This window comes from Oreochromis niloticus, linkage group LG11 (genome assembly GCF_001858045.2).
Source record: "Oreochromis niloticus isolate F11D_XX linkage group LG11, O_niloticus_UMD_NMBU, whole genome shotgun sequence".
Classification (NCBI taxonomy): Eukaryota; Metazoa; Chordata; class Actinopteri; order Cichliformes; family Cichlidae; genus Oreochromis; species Oreochromis niloticus.
Window position 1 is genome coordinate 20,681,216 of NC_031976.2, and position 25,933 is coordinate 20,707,148.

The 25,933-nt window shown below is 39.2% G+C and overlaps 3 protein-coding genes across 5 annotated transcripts in view; all 3 read right to left on the minus strand.

Moving 5' to 3' along the window:
• Positions 1-38: 38 nt before the first annotated feature.
• Positions 39-1,855, minus strand: riiad1 (regulatory subunit of type II PKA R-subunit domain containing 1). Its single transcript, XM_003450881.5, has 4 exons — positions 1,701-1,855; positions 1,543-1,619; positions 509-555; positions 39-318 (listed from the first exon to the last, which is right to left on the minus strand). The coding sequence occupies exons 1-4, from the start codon at positions 1,782-1,784 to the stop codon at positions 248-250; spliced, it is 279 nt and encodes a 92-aa protein (XP_003450929.1). The 5' UTR covers positions 1,785-1,855; the 3' UTR covers positions 39-247.
• il6r (interleukin 6 receptor) lies at positions 1,153-12,359 on the minus strand. 2 transcript variants are annotated; one of them, XM_005472683.4, is made up of 11 exons: positions 12,035-12,359; positions 9,289-9,921; positions 8,096-8,219; positions 7,527-7,705; positions 7,255-7,424; positions 6,982-7,126; positions 5,516-5,679; positions 5,278-5,416; positions 4,412-4,441; positions 3,930-4,029; positions 1,153-3,766 (listed from the first exon to the last, which is right to left on the minus strand). In XM_005472683.4, exons 1-11 carry the CDS (start codon positions 12,240-12,242, stop codon positions 3,511-3,513), a joined length of 2,148 nt encoding a protein of 715 aa, XP_005472740.1. In that variant the 5' UTR covers positions 12,243-12,359; the 3' UTR covers positions 1,153-3,510. The 2 variants fall into 2 exon arrangements, with proteins under 2 accessions (XP_005472740.1, XP_005472739.1); XM_005472682.4 differs by having other exon boundaries at positions 5,278-5,419; positions 12,035-12,357.
• A 554-nt stretch (positions 12,360-12,913) lies between these two features.
• The window catches only part of atp8b2 (ATPase phospholipid transporting 8B2), a 28,899-nt gene continuing 15,879 nt past the window's right edge, over positions 12,914-25,933 (minus strand). For both annotated transcript variants that reach the window (XM_005472680.4, XM_005472679.4), the window contains 18 exons: positions 25,810-25,930; positions 25,636-25,723; positions 25,510-25,544; positions 25,263-25,422; positions 24,962-25,150; positions 23,820-23,935; positions 23,390-23,554; positions 22,878-22,989; positions 22,242-22,347; positions 21,111-21,369; positions 20,771-20,954; positions 18,168-18,391; positions 17,998-18,081; positions 17,310-17,555; positions 16,006-16,144; positions 15,546-15,676; positions 14,173-14,775; positions 12,914-14,032 (listed from right to left, as the gene is read on the minus strand). In XM_005472680.4, coding sequence (XP_005472737.1) covers positions 13,934-14,032; positions 14,173-14,775; positions 15,546-15,676; positions 16,006-16,144; positions 17,310-17,555; positions 17,998-18,081; positions 18,168-18,391; positions 20,771-20,954; positions 21,111-21,369; positions 22,242-22,347; positions 22,878-22,989; positions 23,390-23,554; positions 23,820-23,935; positions 24,962-25,150; positions 25,263-25,422; positions 25,510-25,544; positions 25,636-25,723; positions 25,810-25,930 — 3,061 coding nt within the window. In that variant the 3' untranslated portion in view covers positions 12,914-13,933. The remainder of the gene's footprint in view (positions 14,033-14,172; positions 14,776-15,545; positions 15,677-16,005; positions 16,145-17,309; positions 17,556-17,997; positions 18,082-18,167; positions 18,392-20,770; positions 20,955-21,110; positions 21,370-22,241; positions 22,348-22,877; positions 22,990-23,389; positions 23,555-23,819; positions 23,936-24,961; positions 25,151-25,262; positions 25,423-25,509; positions 25,545-25,635; positions 25,724-25,809; positions 25,931-25,933) is intronic.

The following is a 25,933-nucleotide window of genomic DNA, read 5'->3' on the forward strand; positions in this document are numbered from 1 at the left end:
CTTTTTCTTGTCAGTATGGCTTTCTAGAGTGTGGATCATGGCTTTAAAAAACATTTTATTGTGTAATCTAAACAAATACTTGTGGTGATGTGACAAAATATTTAATACCACACAAGGTAAATCAAGGTAATTATACATTTAAGGCTTTTGATTAGTAAATAAGTAGCATCATTGTTCCAAAAAACATAGAGTCCATATATTTTTTTCTCAATATAGAGAAAACATAGGTGAAGTTGCTGGAAGTGTTTCAGTTCATGTCGCTGTTTCCTTCCATTTTGGGGAGAATAGTTTCTTGAAGGTTTGGGTTTGAGAAGTGATCTGAAAAAGTCCAACAAAAGAGATCAAACAGAAATTGTAATAAACCATGGCGGACTTTAAATATTTACTTATATTTATTCACTAACTAAACGCTAGGCACTGTAGTAAAAAGAAAAAGGATGAATGTGAAAATAAATAATAGTGACCAACTGGCCATTTTTGGTGTTGATGCACACTGCACACAACTCACCTGCAGCAAACTCACGGATGTCAGCTGGCCGTTTATGAAGCACATCCCTGTGAGGCGAGGCGGGAAATGAGAAATTATAGTTCAAGTAGTCTTGAGTAATGGTTCTTTAAGCTTTAGGCTTTCTGGGGGGCTTTTAATATTATTCTTTGGACATGGACTCATTGTCAGTCCATCAAAAGAATGGTTATTTTTTGTTTGTTTGTTTATTTGTTAGTTGCAAAAGGCAGACAATATCTAAAGTAGAGCTCTGGGATGTTCTTAAAGAAGCCTGTAGAACTATTCCTGAATACTACTTAACAAAATTACAAGAAAGCTTTTGTAAGAACCTTTGTATTTATGCCCCATACTGTATCCACATGCATGTTTGCACAAGTTTAAATAAATCACTGCACATATTTCTCATTTTCCCAGACAAATATAAAGATGTGAGACACAAGACTATTGCACAGTATAAGATGATGATATATTGCTCATGTATTATATGAATTATTCCTGAATTATTGAATTCTTTTTTTTTTTTGAGGCTAGAAAAACCTTTTTTGATAGCTCCAAAAATCAATTTAAGCAGGAAAAACTCAGATTTAATACTAATATAATACTAATGTTCTAATATATGTTAAAAAAATATGATACAGAGACTAAGCTTGAATAGCAGGAACCATATTGCAGCACATTTATTGGTGTAAATCGTTTTCAGAGTATACATATTGTACATATTGTATATTGTACAATACATTTCAAAATTTTATACATTTCTTTGAAAGGGTGGCTGGTTCCACTGAATGTACAGAGGTTATTACCATAATTACCATAACCATGCAAAAATTACCATAATATGTACCCAGTGAAAATAAAATCAAAGTTTGCATATTACCCTAGAAATTTACCATTTGCTCTAAGATAAACAAAACATACAAACAAAATTAAACTTAAAGCAGATAGTGCTAAGTTAGATTTACAACAATAAAACGTCACAAACATTTTTCCCCATTCAGCATTTATTATTTGTGATATTGATGTGAACTTGAGCAGACCTTAGAAAGTCGCCTATGAGTACGTCTACTTCGGGATGCGACCTCAAATACCTTTCGTTGTCGATTCTCGTCTTGATCTGGGTCAATGCGAAAAGCATTTCAGGACACAGCTTACAAATAAAGGTGGTATTTTAGCGTTGATAAATGCAACACGTTACCTTAAACTGTCGCAGTTTCTCTTGCTGCTCAGCGTTTAATACAGAGACGTCCAGCTTGGTCACACCGGCTTTCTCAGCCATCATTTCTCTAAGAAAATGCTATTTTTCTAAGTACGAACCTTGCAGTGTGCACTGACTGCAAATCTACAGCGAACGCTTGAAGTCACGATAAGCACGAGTCACCCGTTACTAACACAGTGGTTTTTCAGTAACGGTTGCTATGGAAACGACGTACTGTACACAATTAACGGCAGTGTCCGCAAGGTGGCGGCATACGTCAATACCACGTTTGAGCCGTTGTTGTGCAAAAAAGTGATTGACTGCCAAATAGCGATTTAATTCTTTTTTTTTCCTTTAAAAAAAAAAAAAAAAAAAAATCTTTTATATATTTGCTTAAATAGGTTGTAGTAAACGTGATTTACAAAAGGGGTTATATAACCTGCTTTGAAACCATCTTTCTTACAATCCATCCAACCCTTTCTGGCCACGTTACAGAACAGTGATATACCTTGCAATTTCTTTTGCCTTGTTTTTAATGTCAATGAGACTTTTTACTTGAACACGCCCCCCCCCGGCTCAAAATGAGTTAATATCATTCCTGACAGATCGATATGCTTGACATATTATAGTCTTTGGATATGAAGTCATGTACTAAAATGTAAATAAGGATTCATGGCTAGACAGAATAAAAACTTTATAAAAATGTCGCACTATTAAGCATTAGTAAGGCATTAGCAAGTGCTTGATTTATAATTTATATATCATTACTCCTTCTTAGTATGCCATTTACACTTGCTATTAATGCTTAATAGTGTGACTTATTATAAAGTGCTACTAATGTTATTTATTCTTATGTTTTATTGTTGTTTTTGTACTATTTTAACATGTTCAAAAATCTATCTATGCTGGTCTAGAAACATACAGCTTATTCAAAAGTAGCTCACGTTTGTTTTTTTTGGTTTTTTTTTTAAAACGTTCCCTTGTATTCCTATAACAGCAGGTGAACCATTTAAAGTCCACCACTGAAAAACTATACAAAATAAGTTTGTTTTTTTTGTACTGTGCAATAACCACAAAAAATAAAAGCAGGTTGGGGACTATGACTGTCCCAGTCTAAAATGCTAGGCAAACAGATGAAGTATTTACAAGACTTCTGCAAACCCTGCATACATTATGTGCACCCTGAAAGGACACAATGTGATATATTTGATAAACTTTAGCAATATATACAGAATTCAAACAAAGGTAGCTTGCTCAAAAATGGTAAATTATTTGACCTGCATAACACATATTTCAGTTGCACCGATGCAGGACAGTAAACTCTACAGCCTCAAACCTGGGACCTTCTTGATATGAGGTGATGGTGCTAACCATCAGACCACCATGCTGTGTCTGTGTGTGTGTTCTCTGACATGCGTTGCAGGCTAGCTTGTGATTCTAAATTGGCCGTAGGTGTCAATGGTTGTCTGTCTCTCTGTTAGCTCTGAGACACAATGGCCACCTGTGCAGGGTGCAGCCTGCTTCTTGCTCTATGAGATCTAGAAAATGGATGGCTAGGTGGATGCTGTAGGATAGAGGAGGTAAAGGGCGACTCCTTGGAGAAGTCAAACAAACAAAGAAGTATTTAAGAGGTATTTTAGGTATGAGATAAAGTTAGATAGATAGATTACACAAGCTGTTTCTGACTTTGCTTCTTAAAGTTCAGTGGAGCACATTGTGCCATCTATAAAACTGGCACGGAAGTGGAAAGCAGTCCAACAGTATAAAGTTGTCATATTTTCTGGCAATATTTCTTCTTTCTGCACGGCTCTCATTCCCTCTGGAGGAAGAAATAACTTGTGTTGTTGAAGTGCATGGCGTCTGTCCTCTCTCTCAAAGGCTTTTGTTCCTCATTTTCTTCACTTTCTTTTTCATTACTTGGTGGGTGCTCTTTGTTGCTCTTTGTAAAGGTCACCAAAGCTACTCCTTCTGGGGCAACCGGGACAGAGGGCGAAGGTTGAGATGAGTCATCGCAGAGGGTGGTGAAATAAAGACTGTGCAGTTTAGAGATAAATCTGTCCTTGTGCCTGGAATGACAATAATTTAAAAAAAAAAAAGAAGTATGAAAATGAAGGAGCTGACCATGCATAAAATCTAGGATGTACATCACATCTTAGAAATGACTAATGTTAAGTCATAAATCAGCCCTTTTTTTCTGGAGAGATGCATTGAAAGTGCCAGTGTCAGTACCCGAAAGTGTAGATGGCCAAAATGACAGCCAAGATGCTGAATAAACCAAAGATCCACAGCAAATGATGTGGCCACTTATCTTCTGGAGGTTTTGTGGGAGCTGTGGTAAAAAGAGGAGTAGACTGTGATAAATCTTATCTGAGCAAGACAGCATCCATCTAAATTCATCTGAGTGAAACTAAGCGTCTGTGTTTGCGTGTAGGTGTGAGGAACCATAACTCCTGAGGCCTGTTTTTGTTGCAAGCCTGAGTTGTTATGATGACATGGTTTCCTGTTAAAACCCAGGGGGCAGAGGGGATTTTCAGCACTAACAACATTTAAGAGTTCCCTCTCTTCTTTTGGCTCTCTTGCACACACACACACACGCACACACACACACGCACACACACACACACACACACACACACACACACACACACACACACACACACACACACACGCATAAGTAACTGTAATATTTCACAGTTTGCATGCCAACTTACCATCACAAGGTAGCTCTTGATCACCTGAACCTACGGGGTAAATAATATAGTTAAAAACATATTAGTAAGATAAACCTGAGATAACAAGACAACAACGTTTTATAAGGCAATTTTTAAAAAGACTGAAATTGTCCATTTCCTAAAGAACTATCTGTCAGACTGCAATAAGTAAGACATAGTTTAAGTGGTCCCAATAAGCAGACAAGGAGGTGTTACAGCAGGGAGGAATAACTCCTGGGGGAAAACTATTCAAACTGAACTCTGCAAACTTTTCAGGTGTTTATAGCTATGTTAGTTGATAGTTGCCAAGCAGGAAGACTTGCTTCTTTGGTTGCAAGACATTTTGGGTCATTTAGTAGACAAATTCTTTACCAATTAAAAGCCAATACGGCCTAACACTTGCTTTCAAAATAAAAAAGACTATAAATAATCCAACGTAATAGTGTCTAATCCAGCAGCATGTTGTTTCTCTCTCTCTTGTTTGGAAGGCTGCTTCTTCCCTATTTTAAAAACAGGCAGGAAAGAAGTGACCATTAAAGAGAACAGAGATTTGGACTGATGTTTAAAAAAAAAAGGTTCTTCACCTCAAAGAGGGGAAGTGTAATAATGGTACACGGTCAATATCTTGAACCCCTAAGCCACTGAGAAACTTCTTAAACATCTTTATACTTGGGTTTCACTTCATGTCAAAAACCGAGCACGTCACAGGATTTCAAGTTTAATTTCATTCAGCAAACCTCATCAGAACAGATAACGTCCACTGCTGTACTTTAAGTACTTTAATTGAGCATATAGAATACTTACTGATAAACTTAAATATACTTATTTATTTTATTTTTTAGAGGTGTGTGTGCGTATTTATTTACCCGTAGGGAGGTTCACAGGATAAGGTTTACTCCACTCACTCCACTGACCATCATGTTCTGCCTTATACCTCAGCTGTATCAGGAAGTCAACGTCAGGTGTAGGAGTCACCACGATGTTGTAGGAGCACTCTCCTTCAAACTGCTGTACCAACATGGACACATACAGGCAAACGTCTCCATTTACTGAGACAACAGAGCGTTCAACTTTTCACAACTAGGTAAAACCTTGTCTACTTACGTTTTCGCCATGAAAGGAGAGGTTTGTTTCCCCGTATTTGATCTCATAGATGAGTCTAAAATTGTGTTGCTCCTCTAATTTTGTCGGTAAATTCCAGGACACCATCATCATATCCTGTCCTTCCTCCAAAATCGCTGACGTGATTGACGGAGGCTGAGGTTTCTCTGAGGGATCAGGGACGAACATGTAAAGGTCTTGTATGTGGAATAATATGACTAGTTTAAAAGATGAAAATATGCTTATTCGTCTTTCTAGCTAGTATTCCTCGTTCATGTCTGTACAGCAACTGTGAAAATCAATGAGAAGGCATCTTAACTTACAGACTGGCAAGATTAACCGATAAAAACAGAACAAAACAAAACATAGACCACAAAGTGGTTTCACTTTCATGTCTAAACTTCGATTTTAAAGGGAATTTTAAGTATTTAATCTGGGAAGGTGCAACAGGACACTGTTATTCATAAACTTTTTCAACCACTTCATCAACTGGTATCCTAAATGCTGAGCCAATCTGCACATATTCAAGTCATTCAAACGGGAAGAAAAACTGGAGGCAGTATAAATGTACATGAGAGGATGTTTATGCAAAGTTTTAGTGAGAAAGTCTAATCATATGGAACAGAAACAAAAATACTACCTCATCATGACTCTGCATCTAGGATGGATAATTTTTCTGATTTTTTTTCTTGGGTTTGCATATTTGATTTGATTTGAATTGAATTTTATTTCAGTCAACAACAACAGATTATAATTTTACATAAAAGTACTCAAACAGTAACCGAAAAAGGAATAGGCTGAAGCCTTGTGGCTTATACTTATCCTATCCCTTACCCCCATAGAAATAATCAAATCCTTAACCAAGGAAATAAATAGCATTGATAAATAAGTTGTATAACAGTTTGAAAGAAATCAATGATAAATCAAGAAATTAAATCAACACAAAAAAAAATTTAACAAACCAAATTTCTATAAGCTTGTATAATACAAATTTTTAAAATCTTCCTGAAGAATAACAAAGAAAAGCACATCTTCAGTTCATCATTAAGTTCATTCCATAATTTCACTCCCAAAACTGACACACATCTATACTTAACACTGGTTCTCACTTTAGGTATTTCAAACTTATAAGACCCCCTCAAATCATATTTTCCATCTCTTAGTTGAAACATACTTAAAATACAGTTTGGAACATTCTTTTTCATCACACGATATATCATTTCTAAAGTTTTAGAATATATAATGTCCATGAATTTTAAGATAGATGATCCTAGAAAAAACTGGTTGGTGGACTCCCTATATCCAACTTTATTTATTATTCTAATAGCTCTTTTTTGCAATTTAAATATTGAATCCAAATATGTTTTGTATGTGTTCCCCCAAATTTCTGCACAGTAGGTCATATAAGGCAAACAAAGGGAAGTATACAATAAAAAAAATCTCTTGAATAAGAACTGGCATATATTTACCTGTCCAACTCTTAGCATAGATGGATGGACTCCATTCACTCCATTTTCCATCAAATTCCTCCTTAGTTCTGACTTGTATCAGGTACTCAACGCCAGGCATTATATCAGTGATGGTTGCTTGCCGCTGGCCATTAACCGGCAGTATCTGAATACATACATAAAAGACAATAATCTCTGAAACAAAACTGCGTTTTCTGTTTCATGCTAGCGTAATGAACATTGAAAAAAAACATACACACTTAGTAGTTTAAAAACAGTTGTCTCAGCACTGACCTGTTCATTACCAATTGACGGTTTGACAGGGTTGTATTTAACTTCATAGATCAATTTATAGAAGTTATCTTGCACCTTCCAGGATGTGGGTAAATTCCAGGAGACCGTCAGCCTTTTCTTCTTTCCTTTCTCCTGTCTGACTGTCACATTTGACGGAGGGTCTGGTTTTACTGAGGAGCGGGAACAAACACAGTGAGTACAACTTTAAAGCACTTCAGAAGGCCAATACTCAGTCCTGTCATGGACACATTTACTTTGACTTGAGCACTTACAAAGTTTTAATGGTGTAAAGTACATAAGGGGGCTGGTGACATTGCCTGTGATGCTTGTAACACACATGTAGACCAGGTGAGGGGTTCTCCGATCATCCTCAATGTGGTCCAGAGCACACCAACAGCGAGAGAGCCGAAATGAGTATGAGCATGACACTTGCTTGAATTTCTCTCTTGGACTGAGAGAAGGAAAGGAAAAGAACAGTCTGTCACACAAAGATGGATAGGACGTAAAGGAAAAGAGAAACTAGCCTACAACAACATTTCTACTACATTAGGCCCATTTACAACTTTCATACTGTTTTTTCTTTTTCATTTTTGATCTCAAGTAGTTTACTGGAAATAATATTTATTTATGTAACAGCAATGTTAGCATTTTGACTGCACAAGATTACAGAAGTTTTACAACATACACCAATATTGATCGAGAACACAACACAGTATGCACATTTTTTTTATCCATGGCTTGCACACATCAGTTATCCTGACAGCGGCAAAATATTACTTGATCATCCTTTTAAAACACAACACAAAGCACTCATGGGGGACTTCTAGTGCAATGAACTTACTTTTTACTCAGTAAGAGGTAACAACTAGGCTGCTTTATGGTGGCTTTCTGAGGCGTTCCTTCACAGCGGATTTTACTACTGGGCGACTTTTTGTAGCAGAACACACTGGGAGGCTCAGGAGAATCTAAGAGATAAAGAAGACATTTAAACACACTGTTCACCCATCCATTTTTAAAAATCACTTATCCAAATAGGGGCCTCTCAGGCTCTACAGCCCTCAGGTAGCTTGTTATATTGTTAGCCTTCATGACAGTACGATTAGAAAAAGACTGAACGATGTCTTGTTTTAAGGGCTGCCAGGAGAAAGCCTCTACTCTCTTAAAAAGATCATGGCAGCGTGACTTAGATTTGCAAAGTGGCATGTAAACAAACCACAAGAATTTGGGAACAATGAACTTTGGACAGACGATAGTCACAGCACCATGTTTGGTGATGCATATCAGCACAAAGACCTCACAGCAACAGTCTGGCACAACAATGGAGGCGCGATGATCTGGGCTTGTTATTTAGCCACAGGACCTGGGCACCTTACAGATATTGAATACTTCTATGTAAAAAAAAAAAGTATTCTGGAGTCAAATGTGAGGCCTTCTGTTTTACAGCCAAATCTTGACCCATATTGGCTCATGCAACAGGACGACGAGCAAGCACAGCAGCAAATCTATAACATGCCTGAAAAAGAAAAGAATCAATGTGTTACAATGGCCCAGTCAAAGTCCGGACCTCAGCCTGACTGGTATGCTGTGATGGGGCTTCAGGAGAGCTGTGCATAAACAGTTCAGTTCAAATCAGTTTTATTTATATAGCGCCAAATCACGGCAACAGTTGCCTCAAGGCAAGCTTTATATCACAAGGTAAAGACCCTAAAACTGCTAAACTGCAAAATATTTTTGGTGTCACTATATAAAATTTGAAATATGCCCAAAAAAGTGATAATTTCTGCTCTGAGTAAAACATTTAAAGTCACAGTTCACCCGCTGGTTTGTTCACTCATTGTCTATCAGTGAGTCATGTGTATACAGTCTTTAACATCAATCCTGACCCAATAATATACAAGTTCTGAGCTGGATTTAAAAGATGGATTTTAAAGCCATTTGCCTTCCACCTATAGGTTTTTTATTTGAAAATAAAAGTATGGATGGAATTATATAACCTTCCTCCTCCATCACAAAATCCTCACTATGAGAACTCACCTGCAACGATCACCTTTACACTAAACTTGTCTTTGCCTTGGTGATGACAACTGTATTTTCCAGAGTCTTCCAGTCTCACTGAGGCCAGAGTTAGCGTTGTCCCACTCCTCCCAAATTTAATTTCACCCCAGTCCCTGTCTTCTGTCCCCACTGTCATCATGTTCCACTTCCACTCAGGCATCACTTTTATCCCCCTTGTTACCCGGTTCACTCCTTCCCCCACCTCATCCTCTTCATCCTCCTCATAGTCATCCTCAACATCTATTTCTCCAGTGGTCCAATGAGATTCGTCCTTCAGTGATCGAGTGGCCCTGGTTGGCTGGACGATGTGAGGAGAAGTTGTGTATCCTGCATCTGAATATATGAGGCTTCTGTTTCCTCCTGCCTCCGTGAAATGAGGGCTGTAGCCCTCACTTACATTCTGCAGAGAACTGTCATCACTTTTAACTGAAACTCCACTGTTTTGTATATCATTTGGAGTGGCTGGTGTCCCGTTCGAAGAACCATCCCTTTTGTTGATGTTTAAGCTGCTTCCCTTCAGGCTGATCTTTACACCATCCACCCTCACATGACCGCCACAGGTCAGAAACAGCTTACTGCCCGGCGATAAGACCAACACACCTGGAGGAGGGTCTGCAGAAAAACACACAAACACAGAATCTGTAGAACTAATAAGTGCATATGGTGGCTGTCATTTTTGGTGCGTGTTTGTGTGTGTGTGTGTGTGTGGAATGTTTGTGATTTGATTGTTCATGCAGTGTTTTGTATAAAATGATAGCTTCTCATTATTTTCAGTACTGGTTGTAATCAACTAGGCACAACACAGAGCGACACATTGCATAACCTCCACTCCTTTTGAACTTCCTCTTTTAACGTGTCTGTCATCTTCATCACTTCTTTTCAGTCTTGTATTATGCGTGCTTTGTAACATCTGTCAGTTATTTAGATTTCTAACATTCCCCGTAATGTTTCAGATTTTCTGATTCTGCTCAGACCTCACACAGTCAGTTATAACCTGACATGTTTTGGTTTAGTATGGCTTGCCTGAACTTGACTGAGTTGAAGTCATAGTTTCATTCCCCTTAGTCTTTAGTAAAACAAATCTTTTTGCTCTTGCCCAGTTAACTGTTGTGTCTTCTTAAACATCTGATAAGACTTTTTCTGGTAAATCTGATAAAATGGAGACTGAAGCTGAAGCTGATAAGGGCCTGATGTAGAGTCAACAGCCACTATGTTATATGCTGGTACTGGGTTAGTCCTTCTCTGCCTTTGAGATTTTTGGTTCATACTGACTTGATAGCATCACACAGTCTCTCCAGAAAGTTATGCTTAATTCAAACTAACTTAAAATAAAAACTAAAACTAGATGTGAAAAAAATAGTTACTAAAAAAAGTAGACTTTGAAGAAATTGAAATGAGCTTAAATGATTTTGTAAACTTGGAAAACTAAAATAAAGTAAAAATAGAGAGAAAATATCCTTAGTTTTAACATCTGTTAGTTTTGTAAAATTTGCTGTCACAATTTGCCTGATGAGGCTTTGACTGACTTTTTTTTTTTCCAAACTTGTTACTTGTTGCTTTTAAAAAGCTCTCGCTGTCTCTGGCTTATGGTCTCCAGACAACAGTGAATAAAGAAACTAAAACTAACATTGAAACTAATAAAAACTGAATTAAAACAAAACATTTTCAATAAACTGAATTAAAAACAAGAGGTCAAAATAAGATCCAAATAAAAACTAAGCTTTCATGCTGTTTATGTCTGATCCTGCCATCCACATGTGCAGCAGAAATTGAGACTCATCACAGCCAATGTTTTTTGTCCAATTCTGATGAGCCGTGTTAATTATAGCTTCACTTTCCTCTCTTTAGCTGACTGGTGTGCTGCTGCTATAGCCTATATGCTTTAAAGTTCAATGCAATGCGCATTCAGAGACCTATACACCTTCACACTTCTGTTGTAAACAGTAAATATTTGAATTGCTGTTTCCTTCCAATCAACCTGAAGCAGTCTGGTTATCCTCCTCTGAGCTTTGGCATCAACCAGACGTGTTCATCCAGAGAACTGCCGCTCACCTGATATCTTCTCTTATTTGAACCATTCTCCGTTAACCCTAGAGATAGATGTGTGGGAAAATCCAGGCAGATTCTGAGATACTCAAATCAAGAATCACGCCACATTCAAAGTCAGCTACATCACCATCATCTCACATTCGGATGCTCAGTTTGAACTTCGGCAGGTCGTCTTGACCACGTCTACACGCGTAAATCCACTCAGCTGATAAGACTGGCATACTTGAACAGGTGTACCTAATGAAGTGGCCGATTATTTTTTGTTTCTTTGTTTTTATATGAATTTTCCTGACTCTGTGCCTATAATAATTATAAAATGTAAAGTTTATAACAAAATTTAAAAAGCTTGTAAAATTAGCTGCTACAACGCTTCATAACATTTCCCAACAGGATAAAAACGCATTTCCCCCGAAAGAACAAAAGCGGAAAGAGCAAGAAAAAAAGTTTATATATTATCCTGTAATAACACAGTAAACTTCGATGAAGTAAATATTTTTAAACGATGTGATTTTCAGTCAACTCCAAAACTAGACTCCAAAAAATCCTAAATTATAATAACTTTAACTTAATCACTAAATTAGCCTAAGTTTTTGTTATTCTTAATAACAAAGAAAACCGATTTCGATTTTAAGAAGAAAAAAAAATGACATTTACACAGTATGAGAGGAGAGGTTACCTTTTCTGGGACAGGTTCCTTCAAAAACTCCGCTGACAGGAGCGAAGAACAGCAAAAGGAGAAAAGTCCCCATTTTTACCCAGAGATCCTCCTTCCAGCGGCGCCTCCTCACATCATCGCCGACGGCAGCAACTGTACACTGACCCCAGTCAAACTTTTTACACAGTGAAAACAAGACCGAGCTATTTACACCACGAAAACCGCTCATGCAACACCAAAACTCCCTGTGCAGACAGCAAAGTTAAAGGCGGCTCTCTCTGGTTACTGGTTCACTCTGCTGTCCGTGAGACCCGTTATTGTGAAATCCCTGCGCTCTTCCCCTTGTTCAGCGCCGTTACACAGAGGAAATCCTCCTCAGCATCAACATAAGCCCCCCCACCCCGCGAAAGCTGAATATAGCTCTGCCATATTAATATTCATTTATTAAAAATCTCTTAACTTAGAAAGTTCCTTAAAAATATTTTCACAGATCCTGTTTTCTTACTGTAGTTTTAGCACATACAACCATGGCGCACCAAAGGAAAATGGCAAATGTGGCAATACAGACTAAAGATTTTAATATTTCATATATATATTTAATATTATATATATATATATATATATATATATGTGTGTGTGTATACTGGGAGTCATTTCTACCTGAAACTTCGTTTGATGCGTAAATCATTTGCACAGACACAGTATGTTTCTTTCATGTGAAAGAGAAATCAGATTTTTATTCAATATCGTTCACATCCAAACTTGCACAGAGACCTGCCTCCTGCTAAAACTGTACAGTACATTCATTTAGACCAGGTTTTGCAGATCACGTGAACTTTGTTTCAACTGCCTGTTGCTGACCGTAGTACAGGGAGATGTCCAAGAGCAGGTCAGTGTTCCTTTGGTTACCCTATTTAATGATTATCCAAGTCAGAGGTGCATCAACACTTGATTAGTGGAGGGGTGGAAAAAAGAAAAGAAAAAAGGGCCGATATTTTGGCTTTGTTAAGGCATGATTGTCCACAAACAACTTCCTTTCTTTAATTCATGACCAAAAATGAATATAAAGCACTTTACTGGAGTATATGTTTACAGTACGAATAAGCACTACTGTTCACAATGACAACAATCATGATTAAGAATTTAACAAATCACTTTTTGAAAAACATTTTTATTTTTCCTTCTACCTTTTCTTTTCTGCAGAACTGGCCTAAATTGAAGTCTTTCCATTCTGTTCTTACGTCTGCGTTACATCAGAGGCACATTAACATGATCTGGCCTTTGTTAGACCAAAAAAAAAGGCCTAGCTTTAAATCAGACATAAACACATCAATGTGATGCAAAAAAAGCAAATGTGGGAAGAGTATAACAAGTAAAAACTAAACAAAACAGACCTTTGAGAGAATACTTTAAATTAAAATACCATTCTCATTGAGAACCTTTGCAGATAATACAGCTTGCACTTCACTGTTTAAAACTGTTATGATTCTGCTTGCTCATTCGTCTCATTACTGAGAGGTGCTGAGTGGCTTAGTTGTGAGTGAAACTTGTGAAATAAGCAGAAACAATCTTTCAAAGGCTACTTTGACATTTGCTTCTGCACCTGCTTCTGTCCCTCAGTTATGTACTGTAAATCTCAAGCATTCATTAACATAACCATCATACACTGTGCACTCAAATATCTCACCAGTAAATCTTAATTTATGGCTGAGAAAGTTCATGTCATAAGACGATATGTCGCTTCCTGCAGAGATCCGGATGTAACTGATGCATTTTGAGACAAGAACACTGTGTGGGTAAAGTTTTTTTTTTTTTTTATAACAGTCTTTGTGTTCTCTCCAGAAAAGCACACAGTGTGTACAGTTTGTGTGTCTGGTAGACAGCAGTAAATATAGAATTCATCCATCTGATGTTTACGTTTCACTTAATCTGGTTGGTTTCCTTGGCAATAGAGGTTGGGCCCGGGCTGTTGGATGAACTGGCACGAGATGCAATACCCTTCCAACCAAACAGAGCTTCCTGTTGGACAAAGAAAGAAAGGTTACATTTTAGTTTGATGTTAGAAGAGTATATCACACAGATATAAAAGTGCCAGTGTGTATTGTTGCATTTGTTATATAACTGTTGTGTTACTGCTGCATCATAAAACTCCAAATGACCTGCACAGTCCCCAGAGAGAGGGTCCAACCTCCAGGCGAGTCTCCCCCCTGGGACCTCGCTGCTGTGGGGGTTAAAACGCCAGAACTGGTGGCCTGAGCTGAACCTTGAGACGCAGGAGCTTCTGAAGCTGGTGCCAAAGCCGGTAAGGTTTGTGTGAGTGAAGCGGGGATCATCTGTGTGTTCTGAGCTGGTGCCGCAACCGTTTCCTCTTCGATCGGTGTTTCTTGAGAGCCGCCCAGAACAGATGAAGAGTTTGAAAGCGGTGGAACTGACCCAGAGATGAAACTGGGTGCTGGGCTGCACTCCCCTGAGGTGCTGGGGGGAGTGTGAGTATGCTTCTTCCTGCGGAGCGTGTCAATCCAGCTGGAGCTATGTCTGGAGGCAAAGGATGCCAGGGCCAGAGACGAGAGCCTCATATTTTTCCCTGACGTGATTAGCTCTCCAAAGCCTTCCTGATGGGCGAAGGCATAGCCGGATCTCCTTGAACCACCACGGGCGCCCAGACGGCCCTCTGACACACTGCCAGTGCCACGCCAAGCGCTTCCAGTGTTACGACCTGGCGGCTTTCGTCTCTTCTGCCGCACCAGCTGAGTGTAACGAACCTGGAGAACGATGAGACAGGAAATGGGACATCGTTTCAGCTTATAGGAACACGGCTAGTTTACCATAACCACATAAATAAGATCATCAAAAAAAAAAATTCAGCCACAACAAAACAAAAACTCAAACTAATATTTTTGCCATTTGACAACAAAATAAAAACTGAAACTTTCAGTGAAACTTTCAGTTTTAGGACTTCTAAACCATCACATTTTTTCAAACTTTTATGCTTCCTGCCTTATTTTTAGTTTTTGTAGGCACTGCATCTATCCAGCAGTTCATCAAACTATTTCTGCCACTTTTAAACTCATGTTTTAGGTCATCGAAACCCAGAACAGTTTGCACTTAACTCAAAATCAACCTCATCATGAAAATCAGTAATAGTGACTGTTGAGAAACTACATGCAAATCAAAGCAGGAACTTCTTCACAACATCTTGACATCGGCTTCGGTTGGACGCACGGCTAAGCTCAAGACATAACGTCTGATAAAGCCACACACTTATCTTGGATGAATTTACTGAAAGCAAGTCATGACATTAGGGGAAACTGATTAGGTCAATATTTGCAGGGTATTAAAGTGCACTGTGACAGTGAGCAATAAGTTCCGACCACCCCACACAAAGACACACAAAGATAAAATGTTTTTACACATGCAGTTAATCATTGCACAGAGTTCAAACTGACGTTCTAGAAAGACTGTAAAGCATGTTGCAAGGAAGAAGATGGAGACATCAGTGTTAGAAACGCTGTGTTTTTGTGTGTTTTCTCACCGTGTCTGAGAGCTGAGGTTTGAGGTCCAGCTTGAGGAAGCGGAACGCCAAAACTGGAACTATGCATATTGCTGTTGCCAGTGCAATCGTTAACCACACGACTGGCTGCAATAATGTGCTCTGGGCACTACCTGCACGTACAAACAGACAGAGAACAGACAAATGTGTTTTAGACATGTCTTGCTTTTCACTGTGTACACATGATTATTATCTCCAACAGTAATGCATTTGGTGCAATGAAGTGACATCAGATCATATGAAATCAATCTATTCTTCAGTACTGAAACTTACTTGTGTTTAGTTTTTAGACTCACAAAATAGATTTTCATTACAAAAAAGTTAAGTATGTAAATTATCGATGAAAACAAATCGGTGTTGGCAGAATGACACCGGCTAAGAAAAATTACAGTATTTGTTTTGCTGGTACACATGTGGCTGAGAAATGAGAGCAGGGACGAACCTACAAAGTGGAACTGATTAGGAAAGATCCTGAAGAGGGTCTGACTGTGCAGAGCAAACATGATGATGAAATAGGAGCCCAGAGAGCCCCACACAAACACATGGTTGAACACTGTCCAGAAGCCGGTATCGAGAACAATCTACAAACACAGACATGCAAAAAAACCAAAAACAATAAAACTCCAGAAAACAGCAGATGCTCACAGTTAATATGCCACTCCTGAACAATTAATTGTTATACAACACTGAGCTTGCCACTTCCCTGCATTTCTTTATATTTTGCTAGTAAAATGGGAAACAGGTGCAGCGGTTTATTGAAATCTGTGCAAATATACATGGAAATACAGGATATAAGCATTAATACACAATTCTAATGAGTTTGAAAATTAATATTGTGTACGACCATCTTTAATCTTCATCTCAGCCTGAGCTCTCTTAGACAAGCTTGTAATTTCTTTAAGTAGTCTTCAGGAATATTTCTCTAGGCTTCTTGAGCCTCAAAGCTCTACTTTGGATCTGGGCTTCCTTTTGTTCTGTTCTCTGTCAACATGATCCCACAATCCTTCAGTAATGTTGAGATCTGGGGAGGCCAGTCCATGACTCAGTGTGTTCCACTGTGTGTTCTTCTATTTAGGTGCACCTTTACTGTATTTCCAGTGTCTTTAGGATCACTGTCATGCTGAAAAATAAAGCTGTTGCCAGTCAGATGCTTTCCTGATGGTATTGCATGGTGGGTCAAAATCTGATGACATTTTTCTGTGTTTCATCAGTTTTGACAAGTTCTCCGACACCACTGGCTGAAATGCTGCAATAGACCATGACGGAGTCTCCACCATGTTTTATAGATGACTCACTGTTCTCCGTACGTATTGATGATGATTTCAAACAAAAATTTCACATTTGGATTCATCACTCCATAAAGCCTGATGCCACTAATTATTTTAGTTCAGTTCTTGTGTAATTTGGCGTACTTCTTCTTATGGAAGAGAGACCGAGTTTCTCATCCACTGAGACCACTTTTGATGAACAGTAGATGGATAAACTGCAGCGCCAGATGCATCTCTATTTCTTTAGGACGTTATTTTTAAAACAAATGAAAAAAAGACCCTTCTCTGAAAGTAATTAGGTACAAAGACTAGATGAGAAGAAATTGGGAATGTAATTTAAAGAAAAACTTTGCAAGACCAGAAATGACAAAGTCTGGCTCCTTTGAAGCAAAATATAAAGAAAGGAGGGGTGGCTCAACACTTTTGCACAGCACTCTGTGAGGCAATCGCCTGCTTAATGCACTCTACAATTCCTCACCTGTACACTGACCACAATAACCAGGGCTGTCGCTGTGGTGACTGCAAAGGTCTGGTAGTCAGCGAGGGGCACTCCGTTGCTCTGAGTGGCATTGGACAGGACGGCATATGGGACAAAAAACAGCACCACTGATGTGTAGATGCCCTGGGCAATGCAGATGAAGAACTCTCTCTTGTTGAAGAGGAGGTTGAGCTGCCCGGGCTCATACAACTTTGGATACTCCAAACTTCTGTGATCAGGAACATCCTGCATTTATAGGGGAAGTGAGAGGCTGCATTTACTAAAATAACATTATATAGAAACTACAGCCAAAACTTGTGGCTTGGTGTTCTGAGCAAAATGCTAACATCAGCATGTGAAAATAGTTCCATATTTCATGCTAATCCTGAGTACTGTCACCTCAGTTAAAAGGATGTGGTGTTGAACTTGATTGTCTGGGACATTTTTGTGTCTGTTCTGGTTTTCTCCCACAATGTGTCTAGTATTTTTAGCCATGGTCCAACGAGACAGACTCTGGCTAAAAACATGACTTATATACATTTTTTTTTAAATTAATTTGTTTTATGTCTGAGACAGATTTCAAATGCAATTTTTCTGATTCATGAAACTTCATGGAGTTTTATAAAAGTGAATACATGTAAAATAAAATTAAATGAGAGCTCAATACAAAGGAATAAATGTGAAAGACCTGGTCAAATATCCCCATGGCCAGCACAGGGAGGGAGGTGTAGACAATGTTGAAGAGTGTGATGAAGTACTGATCATATACGGTCTACAAAAAAAACACACACAGACAGAGTTATAATCATGACCGTGACTCTTTATAGTATGCTTTTATCATAACCTCTACTCTCTGACCTGGGCAGAAAAACCACAGAAGAAGCCAAACCAGAAGTGCACCATGGTGAAGGCAAAGTTCTTGTAGAAGAAGTAGCAGAGGAAACGGCACATACGCAGGTAGGACCAGCGGCCGTGGACCAGCAGCAGCCGTTGTAGAAAGCGGAACTGGGAAAAGGAGTAGTCACTGGCTAGCACAGCCTGGATGCCCTCCTGACCTGAGATACCAACTCCAATATGAGCACCTGGAAGCGTGCAGATGAGATGGAGAGACAAATTCAAGAGGTTTTTTTTTTTCTATACAGACAGTGCTGGGAAAAAGGATTTGACCCCTTCCTGATATCTTAGTTTTTATACATATTTGCCACACTTACACATTTCAGATGATCAAAGAAATTTTACTTTCACTAGACCACTCTAAATCTTTGTGTTCTTTTTGGTCACTAGTGATTTTTTAACTTTTGAATTCACCCTCTTTTGAACTCTGCCATTTTTGTTGAGTCTCTTTCTTATTGTTGAATCACGAAATCTGCAGTTCTTTATATTTTGTTATGGCTTCTTTTAGGACCTCCTGGACAAGTCATCGATGGGATGTTGGAGTAATTTTGGTAGGCCAGTCAGTCCTAGGGAGGTTCGCCACTGTTTGGAGTTTACTCCATTTGTGGATAATGGCTCTCACTGTGGTTCAGTGGAATCCTACAGCCTCAGAAAAGACTTTGTAACCCTTCTCAGACTTTTAGACACCAATACTTTGTTTCTTAGCTGTTTCTTTAAATTGTGTGATGTGTTACTTTTTGAGATCTTTTAGCTTACTTTGCTTTGTCAGACAGGTTCTGTTTGACTTTCTTGATTCTACTGATCTGCCAATGATCTGGGTGTGGCTGGTGAAACTGAACTCACCTTTCCAAAACATGGTTAATAACAAGTAGAAGGTAATTACTTTTTCATGTAGAGTCAGCTAGGTTTGGATAGCTTTTTCCCTTAATAAAAGAAACCGTCATTTAAAAACTGCATTTTCATTTACTCAGATTACCTTTTTGTAATATTAAAATTTCTTTGATCCTCTGAAACATGATGAGTGTGACAAATATGCAAAGAACTAAGAAACCAGAATGGGGCAAACACTTACTCGCCCCAGTGTAGACGCTGGTACAAGTTTCACACTGTTTTCTTCTCAGATGTGTATGATATCGGTGAGAGGGGAAAACCAAAATGGTCATCCAAAGCACTCAGCTTTGACACCTCACACGCCTACTGTTCAAACCTTCTGTTTATGAAGGGCAGACAGTCAGAAGAAAGACTGAAATAAAACAACTGCTGCATAAAGAACCAGAGCATAATACTAAATAAATAGGATTATTCTAAACTGTAAATAATTTAAAACTACTTGCAGAGTCCAAGAGTAAGGAAATAGAGTACACAGACATATGGACATAACAGGTTACCTTTAGGGCCTGCTGGCTGTATTTTACACAATCTAATAAGTGAAAACTGTGGCAAAAGCTAACTTTAGCTAATAAAACTTTATCATGTTCTAATGGAGAACCTTTCCTCTCGGTTATGAGCTATAGTTAATGCCATGTTGAATAACTTAGCAACGTTAGCATGCTCATTACCTTCCTGTCGAGAAGACTAATGCCACATAACATTATGTGGAGGAAGAAAGCGGTAGCTAGAAAATGTTTTCACAACTTGGGAACCCAAGTTTCCCACAAACTTCCCGCAAACTTCCCACAAACGTCCCACTAACTGCTTGTAAATGATTGGGAAACCAGTATTACCATCAATAAAACCAAAATTCTCAGTTTAACTGGAGTATGTGTTCCCTTTTCAATAGCTGGACAAAAGGAGCTCAGAAGGGGGAAAAACATTTGATTGTTTCGAGATTTTTAAATCAGAAATTACAGGAAGTGAACCAATCCTTCTCCTCACTGCTGCACTGATTGCATTTCTGTTTTGCACTTGCATGCAGATATGTAGACATGATGTACATCCACAGACAAACACACACAGGCTGATGCACTTACAACACACTGATTACAAGACATGCAGAGAAACAAAGCACTGAGGTATTAATAGTTTTCTCTTTTAGTTTGCCTTTAAGCTTAGAAATAAATATTATGAAGCAATGATTGACAGTATAGTTCAGTCTTAGTAAAATTATTCGTACAGTGAACAGTTCAAACACAAGCCTCCATTCTATTAAACACAAATACATTTTCTTCTAAACATCTTTTCCAAGCTTAGCAGGACATATTTGGTGTTCTGGGATTTTAGGAGTGACACTAAAATTAAATTTGACTTCTGTGGATTTGTTTAGTTTGTCGGCGTCACATCCATCTATAAGAAGTGAACAAATAATTTGTAAATAAGGCCTAAAAGAACACGCACCGCACCTAAGTTCCTGACAACCAAACCTTTACCTCAGGAGGACTCCTGCAACACAGATTTCCACATAACCTACATCACTACTAGGAACAGCGTACAGATAAACAACTTCTACAGCCGCACTTCTGCTTAGGATTTCCATTGCTTAAAAGTAGACAAGCCACCCAAATGGCTAAACCCAACTTCTCTCTTCTTTTCTAAATACGATATTTCAGTTACACTTTTGCACAACTCACTTTTGATCATGCTGATGTCATTAGCACCATCTCCTATAGCCAGCGTGACGGCCTTCTTGTGCTTCTTGATGAGCTCCACCACCTGAGCTTTTTGCAGCGGCGTGACTCTGCAGCAGATGACCGCTTTGCACGCGCACGCTGTCGACACAAACTCTGCCTCCATGTCTGCTTCGAGAGCGTGGGCCTACCACGAGACAACAGAGAGAGATTTTAGACGTTCAAGGGGTAAAAGGAGTCCAAGTTGCTGCTTTGGAGAAAAGTCCTTAATGAGGAAGAATTGTTTTTATGTAACTAAGCTTAAATTTCCATGACAGATAGCATGCAGGAGTGTTATTCATACCAGACTGTGACCGTTGATTACGAGGGCAAACTCTCCTGAGATGTTGTCCATTAAGTTAGAGAGAGGCAGAGGAGGAGGAGGGGGAGAGCCATGCAGCTGCTTCCCCACTCCTCCTCCTCTTCTGCCTGCCGTATCACCTCCTTCTTGTCCTTCTTTGAATCCATTTCCATTGAAACATGCCTCCCCCCATCCCTGCATTCCTTCCTCTTTAACTCCATCTCTGGTACGTGACAGCTCAATCATCCTTTCCCTCGCTCTTCTAGAGAGGAAGACAAACAAAGCCCACATCAACAGTGCCTATCTGCATCACAGAGACATGATTACATGACAACATGATCATGCACAGCAAAAAAAAAAGAAGAGATCTGAGTGTGGGATAAAGAATATAGACTCAAAAAAGCAAACTAATAAGGGGAAAGGGTGATAGTTGGAAAAGTAATGTGGATGTCAAGACAGTTAGTGATAATGGCAGGTTTTATCCTGAGCCTGATATTCCAATATAGGCTCTTTATAACTTGAATAATTGCACTTTCCAGATGATTTTGACCATTACACAAAGAACATCAAAATACCAATTTAGAGTTCTTCTGTCTTTGAAAGATAATTTTATTTTTTGGCTGCTTTATTTTTTGACTCTCAAAGTGTCTTCTTTGCACCGTTACACTGGATTTGCTCACTTTCTACAAAAAATGACTGACTTCATAGTTACGGGGTATTTTGCAATGTTGCTCAAATTTAACCCTGTGAGTTCTCAGCCATAATCAGTGATAACTGGAACTCTAACCCTTTGCTATCAGTTCATGTCATTTTTTAATTGATTACGGAAGTCTGGGAAAAATCTCTTTAAATGATTCCTTTTTGCTTTTATCTAAAATGTCAGGGTCAGGGTCATGAATGAGTCCTCACAGGGTGAGCTGGATGATTTGACTAGAAATGAGTCAAGAAGCTCTGGTCACTGTCGAGTGATTCTCACAGAGTAGTTGGAACATTTTGCTACCACACCTACCGACTTCAATCATGCATACATTTCTTAGTTTCTGCCCGCCCATCATCTGGAGTTTGGCATTTATCTACATTTATCTTGATCCCACAGTGTACAGTCTAGTACAGTGTGCACATAACCAGACTGACCTGAGTTCTTGCCGTACGCTCTGGACGGTGTGGCCACTGATGATGAAAACCTCAGTCATATCATCTGTCAGCATCTTGCAGGAGTAGCCTATGTTTACAGCCGTTTCTGTGTGAAGGAACGGGATAGGATCAAATAAATACAAGTGCTGCTTCAGTTAAAAGCTATTAGCTAATGTACTGCTCATCGTTTCGGCTACTTCTCCCTTTGCAGGCATGCCTCTGGCCTTAAACTATAATAGCTGCTGCAGGCATGTCAGTCAACATGTCCCTTTATTTTTAATTCGCTGCACTCATTCCTACAGCATATGGTCCTTTGGTGATGACAGAATACATGATAAACTTCCAGAAATTAATTTTTCCAGTGCTAGCCCAGTACATAGGATCAGACTACAAAAGCAAGAGGGGTGTAGCAGTACTGTATGTTTACATGAATGACAATACACCCACACAGTCAAGGTGCAAATAGGTGCACTGATGCTTAAAGTTTTCAGTTTCAACAACCTCGTCATCACAAGGATGATGATCTACAATTAGTTTAAATTTTGTAGATTCTTTTGCGTTTTAAACCGTTGTCTAAACGGTTTAAATGTTTTAAACATGCACACTAAGTTCTGAAAGCTGGTGCAAAAGTCTCACCCTGTTTATCTCCAGTAAGAACCCAGATTTTAATGTTAGCCAGAGAGAGGACAGCGATGGTCTCTGGAACGCCTTCCTGCAGCTTGTCCTCTATAGCAGTGGCACCCAGAAGCTAGAAACACAGGCCGAGAGAGAGAAACACAAACAAACAAATTCGATATTTAAGGAAATTTAAGACGGTCTTAAATGCAATTTTTTGTGTTAACACTATGAGTAGAAAATCCAAACTCAAAAGCATCTGTGTGCTCCAAATATAGAAAGTAAAAGAAAGGAATTTCCCTTGAACTGCTTAAGTTTCAGTGATCCCAACAAGTTCCCCTTGCTCATTGCAACATTTTTACTTTATTTGAACTTTTTACATGAAGGGCAAACGGGCCTACACACACGCACACACACACACACACACACACACACACACACACACACACACACGCACACACACACACTTGTAATGAATAATACACATTATCTTGATACAGATTCATACATTATCTGAAAATAAACTCACTGACCATCATATTTTGTTCTATTTCCTCATAAGCTGCTGCCAGTCTATCTTCCCTGCAGTCCGTGGCCTTATCAGCAAAGCGGTGGCTCTCTGACCAGGCCTCCCATTCATCCTCCGACAGGTCCCTGTAGGCCAGAGCCAGGGTCCGCAACCCATCTGTTGCATACTCCTAGCACCAAAAATATACACATAAACATGTAGAAAAACAAAAATATACAGCAGGGACATTAAGAATCACATGACTAAGCATTAAGTAGTCTTGTTTGATGATTTTTAACCTATACTTAATCTAAGAAATGTGTCATGCCATGATGAGGTTGACTGTCTCATTAGGAGAAGGTAAACAAAAATGAAATGCTGTTAAAAGTGGTTTTAAAGTGTGGAGACTCTAGATGGCAGTGCAGCTCAAGCCATCCGTCCAAGAGCTGACTTACATTGAGGTGGTCTGAAGTAATACTCATCACTTCCTGGTTACAAGGGTGGAGTCTTTCCAACAGAACAGTGTCAGCTCCTTTACAGTAGAGACGAATCCTGCCCTCTGGGTTACGCACTGAAAATAAAAACAGAGTAATGAAGAAAAAAATAATCTCAGCGATTCAGACTATTTTTCTATCACCTTTACAATAACGGAAGAACTCTTCAACAAAGGTCCTCGGAGCCTGGCAGCAGAGGTAAAAGTAATTTATGACCAGAGGTCAAATTTACAGCATATTCATCCATCCATCCAATTCAGGTTCACTTGGTTTGGGCTGGAGCATATTTCAGCTGTAATGGGTCTAGAGGTGAGATACACCCTACACAGGTCACCAGGTTATTGCAGGGCTGCCACAGAGAGACAGACAGCCATACATGTTCACGGGCAGTCCAGAATCACCAATTAACCTAACATGCACGTCTTTGGACTGTGGGAGGAAGCCAGAGTACCACACTTCACACAGAAAGACCAAAAATTCCCCCGAAACAAAGGTTAAAACCCAGAACTTTTATGCAACAAGGTGGCAACAAAGATAAAGATTGCACCACAATGCCATCCTGTACAACAGCACTGTACAGCCATAGCAGTTTCTGCTATGGCAAGCTGTTAAGTGATTGTCTTATGACATTGCACAGATACATGTGGCCCTGTGGTCGAATGCACAGCAACTTACGAAAACACAAATAGAAAAATGCTGCAAAAGCACAAAACAAGACAATAATGTGACGTAAGTGACAGAAACCAAAATATGTGGAGGATTGCACTGAGACACGCTTACAAGAAGCCGATGATTTATTTTTTCATACTTGTTTCCTTTTCCATTGTGTGCTTTTGTAGGATTTTTCTATTTACTGGTGTTTTCTTATGTTGCTGTGCATTTGACCTCTCGGGGCCACCATACACAGGTCATCCAGTAAAGGTAAAAACATGAAGAATACGCACACATTCTTCAATAACGTGGCTCTGAGTAATCACAAGTGGTTATTTTCTTAAGCCAACGCTGCTGAGGGAATTTTTAGCTTCTTTCTGAATTTTTAAATGTAAACTAAAAATATTCAGATTATTTTTTTGTAGTGAAATAAGAAGAAAATCGCTGCATACCTATAACAGACATTCGCTTGCGTATGTTATTGAAGTCCAGTATGGCGAGCAGCGAGTAGGTGACGGTGCGTCCCATTTCCGTGGTGGTTATCGTCCCAGGTGTTCGGGAGCGAAACACAAAGCCAAAGTTTCGAGCCGCCGTCACTAAAGCGCCCTCGTCTGGAGACTGAGCCTTATAAACCAGCTCTCCTGTGCAGGCAAGTAAAACAGTCATTAAATATTATACCATAACAAATGAGCAGATGTTGAGTTTCGATGTCATTATTTGTGTTTTGCAGCTTCTCTCTTTTTTTAAGCTCACCCTCACTTTTCTCCTCACTCATAACGGTGTGACAGAGTGAGAGCAGGCGGAAAAACTCATGAGTGCACGAGTCTCCCACTTTCACTGATTCCAGCAGCTTGTCATCATAGAAGCAGAAGTCTGGGTCCGCCAGCGGGTTGAAGGGAGTGAAGTCCAGCCTCTGAAGACAAATGAGTGATAAATAAAATCACAGGTGCTAACATACATGCATGTGATCTATGATTTATCAAAAAATACTGATACGCACCTTTGGCTGAGTTTCCAGTGGGTCTGTTACTTCACCTGACAAACACATCAGCACCACATGTATGAGCTCTGATATACATGTACATACAGTCTCTGCTACATGCACATGTAGTGTGTGTGTCCTTACCGTAACTCTGTCCATTGATGGAGCACTTATTGAACGTCATGATGTTCTGAGTGAGCGTCCCAGTCTTGTCACTGAAGATGTATTCAACCTAGGATCATTTTTGGAGTAAATAACTACTCAAAGCAAAGGACGATGGATGGATTTGCAGAGTACAGAGTGAGTCTGGACACTTACTTGTCCCAGTTCCTCGTTCAGAGTGGTGGTCCTGGCCTCAGCTGCTGTGTTACATTGTGAGCAGAACATCTGTTGGTCCCAGTTAATGAAGTAGCTGTGACCGAGCCTGATCACCTCCACACTG

Excerpts from the sequence above, each read along its gene's own strand:
- riiad1 (XM_003450881.5), bottom strand. The coding sequence starts at position 1,784 with ATGATGGCTGAGAAAGCCGGTGTGACCAAGCTGGACGTCTCTGTATTA. Across the intron at positions 556-1,542 it reads CTCATAGGCGACTTTCTAAG|GGATGTGCTTCATAAACGGC; the intron begins GTCTGCTCAAGT and ends CTCGCCTCACAG. Across the intron at positions 319-508 it reads CATCCGTGAGTTTGCTGCAG|ATCACTTCTCAAACCCAAAC; the intron begins GTGAGTTGTGTG and ends GGACTTTTTCAG.
- il6r (XM_005472682.4), bottom strand. The coding sequence starts at position 12,242 with ATGAGCGGTTTTCGTGGTGTAAATAGCTCGGTCTTGTTTTCACTGTGT. Across the intron at positions 9,922-12,034 it reads AGGAACCTGTCCCAGAAAAG|ACCCTCCTCCAGGTGTGTTG; the intron begins GTAACCTCTCCT and ends GTTTTTCTGCAG. Across the intron at positions 7,127-7,254 it reads CGTCAATTGGTAATGAACAG|ATACTGCCGGTTAATGGCCA; the intron begins GTCAGTGCTGAG and ends GTATGTATTCAG.